The 2,707-nt window shown below is 41.8% G+C and overlaps 1 protein-coding gene across 1 annotated transcript in view; it reads left to right on the top strand.

Annotated features, from left to right (window-relative positions):
* The window catches only part of ATP10B (ATPase, class V, type 10B), a 49,859-nt gene that overhangs the window by 35,294 nt on the left and 11,858 nt on the right, over positions 1-2,707 (top strand). The window contains exon 14 of the mRNA XM_010142413.1: positions 1,033-1,217. Within this exon, the coding sequence (XP_010140715.1) occupies positions 1,033-1,217 (185 nt within the window). The remainder of the gene's footprint in view (positions 1-1,032; positions 1,218-2,707) is intronic.

Genomic DNA, 2,707 nt, shown 5'->3' with positions numbered 1-2,707 from the left:
TCCTGCTGTTGTTGCATCATCAGGTTTGCTTTCTGCACTTCGTAAGAGGATAATTTATGTTAAAATTTACATTTGTTGGCGCTTGTGCGTCATCTATCACCATTGTATCTTACAACACTATTCTGTTAAATTATGTATCACTTCAGTGCTTTCTTCTATATTTTGTTTCCAAACATTTTGTTCTTTAGGACCTCAGCTTTTGGAGTTGTCTCAATCTCATCTTTCTGTGAATACAGTCTGTACCCATACTTCATTATCTTGAATTTCTGTGATTGCTAGCTATTAGCATTATGGATTCTCATAATCTCTGCAGTGATTTAAAAAATTAGAGTAATAACTGTAAATGCCATAAGCAGAACCACATTAGAGATAATGTAGATCTTGTTAGAATTTGTTACCTTTGCCAGTTTTTAAGGCTCTGTGTGCTTTCATCCTGTATTTCACAAAAGGCATTCTTTTAGCTTAAATCGGTATCTACCAGTTACAGCATCTTCAAACTGACCTCTAGTGGAAGAGATAAGAAGAGGAGTATTGTAACATTCAGATGGTGATTTATGATCAGGATGAGCGTTGGCATCAGCTTCTAAGTTTGTGCTTTTTCAGAAAGAAAACTTACTGATGTGTTTCTTCTCCCTTTGACGGGTGAAGCATCTAACTAGACAATAGCGATAGCATTCATTTAAACAGTCAAAGCTGATCTTTTCTGGTTGCTTTGATGGGACTTAATGCAGTGCTTTAAAAATGCATATGGTGTAATCCTCTGCCAGTACATTGTCATCTTGGGTTATTAAGAAGAAATGAAATGCATTGTTCTAGTGATGAGTAAAATCAAGAGCCAGAACTGGATTGTTGACACATTCAGATCTTAATCCAAGTGCAGATCTTGCATGTTTACTTGATGGACAATACCTTGGCTTGGCTCTTGATAAGTTCAGGATCACAACTGAAAGTCAAAGTCCTTTTCTTTAAAAAGAAAATAGCAATTTCCAAATGGAAGAACAATGGTTCACTTTCTCTTTTCCTGTTGCCCAGGAGCAACAGGGATTGAAGATCGGCTGCAGGATGGAGTGCCTGACACTATTGAGGCTCTTCGAGAAGCTGGGATACAAATCTGGGTGTTGACTGGAGACAAACAGGAAACAGCAGTTAATATTGCATATTCCTGTAAACTTCTGAACCAAAGAGACACTGTCTTCACCATTAACACGGAAAATAAGGTGAGTGCAGAGACACACACAGGATTTGCTGTCTCTCCCTTTGTGTCTTGCAGCCTGGCACCATTTTGCTTTAGGCTGCATTCAACTCAAACCAGCCACCAAAAACCTACGCAGCAGCTTTGGGCCAGAAACTCTTTAGACCACAAGTGACAGGATGAATTGAAATACAAGCCTGTTATGTAAATTTTAATTCAATTGAAATACAAAGATTCTTCCAAATGAAAATATTCTTAAAAAAAATTACCTGTAAAGTGAGCCTTAGAAAGATCATATGCAGTTTAAGTGCCTGATGATATTGATATCTAGTTTTTCAGTTACAATGATATTTTAACCCTAGGTGATATCTTTAGGAAGATATTTGGAAAGCACTGTATGCGTTAATCTGGAAGAAGTATGCAGGTGTAGATTTAATTAAATTCAGAACGTTCTAGTTGCATGTTCCCTAATATGGATTAGGCTTAATCAGAAACTTTTAGTGAACAATTTAATCCAGCATCTTTTTGTGTAAGTAGCATTTCACCTTCTTGAAAACCTAAATGTAGTTCTTGTGGGCTGGTTAAAAACACGGTCGATTTTGACAGCCCATGGTGTCGCACGTAGTTGTTGATGTGCACACATATACCCTGAATTTCCATGGGCAATAAGAAGGTCAGGCAGTAGGCAAAGCAAACGTACTCCAAAATGAGGATAACCGCTTCAAGGGCGTGTCTGTCAGTTGCTGTGACTCACTAAAACACTGTGAACAATCTGTGGTGCAATCTATGGCTATTCCTGAAACCGTCTGAATGGAAGAGAGAAAATAGCCTGAACTTTCCAAGAGGGTAAATGCCACTAAGGGTGGTGAAAGCAGAAGGCTTTAGAAAAGCAGTCTTGGCATTAGCGGGGTTGGGGAGCAACGTAAGTAGAGTGCCAGGAAAACTATGCCTTGCTTTCAGAAAGCAGAATGGCCACCACTGTGCACAGCCTACTGCCTCGTCCCTCCGGGCAGCCTGGTGGGACAGATGGCTTTGTGAGATGGGTTTAGGGGAGAGTGAGTTCAGGCATTGTGGTTAAGCCAGACCCGTTTGCTAAGGAGACGTCAGCCCAGATTGTTTCTAAACCCAAAAGTAGGGTCCAAAATGCCAGCTGTGATGTCCTATTTTATTTTCTTTCTAGTGACCTCTTTACTTCTCACACAGCCCCGGATGCCCCTGAGGTGCCGCAGGCAGCAGCCGCTGCCCTTTTTCCAGAGTGCTGCTCCGTCCTCTCTTAAGCAGCACGCGCGTGTGGCCCGCGCTCGGCAGTAACAGGAGCTAGTGCGAGACGAGCCTTTCCGCTGGCGGGCGGCAGGTTGAGGAGGCAAGGCAGGGCTTCTCTCTGCCACCTGGCAGGTCACCGGCCCTGGCTGCCTCACAGAAGGGGGGTTATCAATACAAGCTTGCCTTTTTCTAGAACGCTGTTGTGAGGATTAATTCAATGTAGTTTCAATCCTGAATCTTTCCCTTAAGATA

This window comes from Buceros rhinoceros, unplaced genomic scaffold, assembly GCF_000710305.1.
Source record: "Buceros rhinoceros silvestris isolate BGI_N320 unplaced genomic scaffold, ASM71030v1 scaffold16228, whole genome shotgun sequence".
Lineage (NCBI taxonomy): Eukaryota > Metazoa > Chordata > Aves > Bucerotiformes > Bucerotidae > Buceros > Buceros rhinoceros.
Note: the sequence above shows the minus strand (reverse complement) of the source record. Positions and strands in the feature narration are given on the sequence as shown.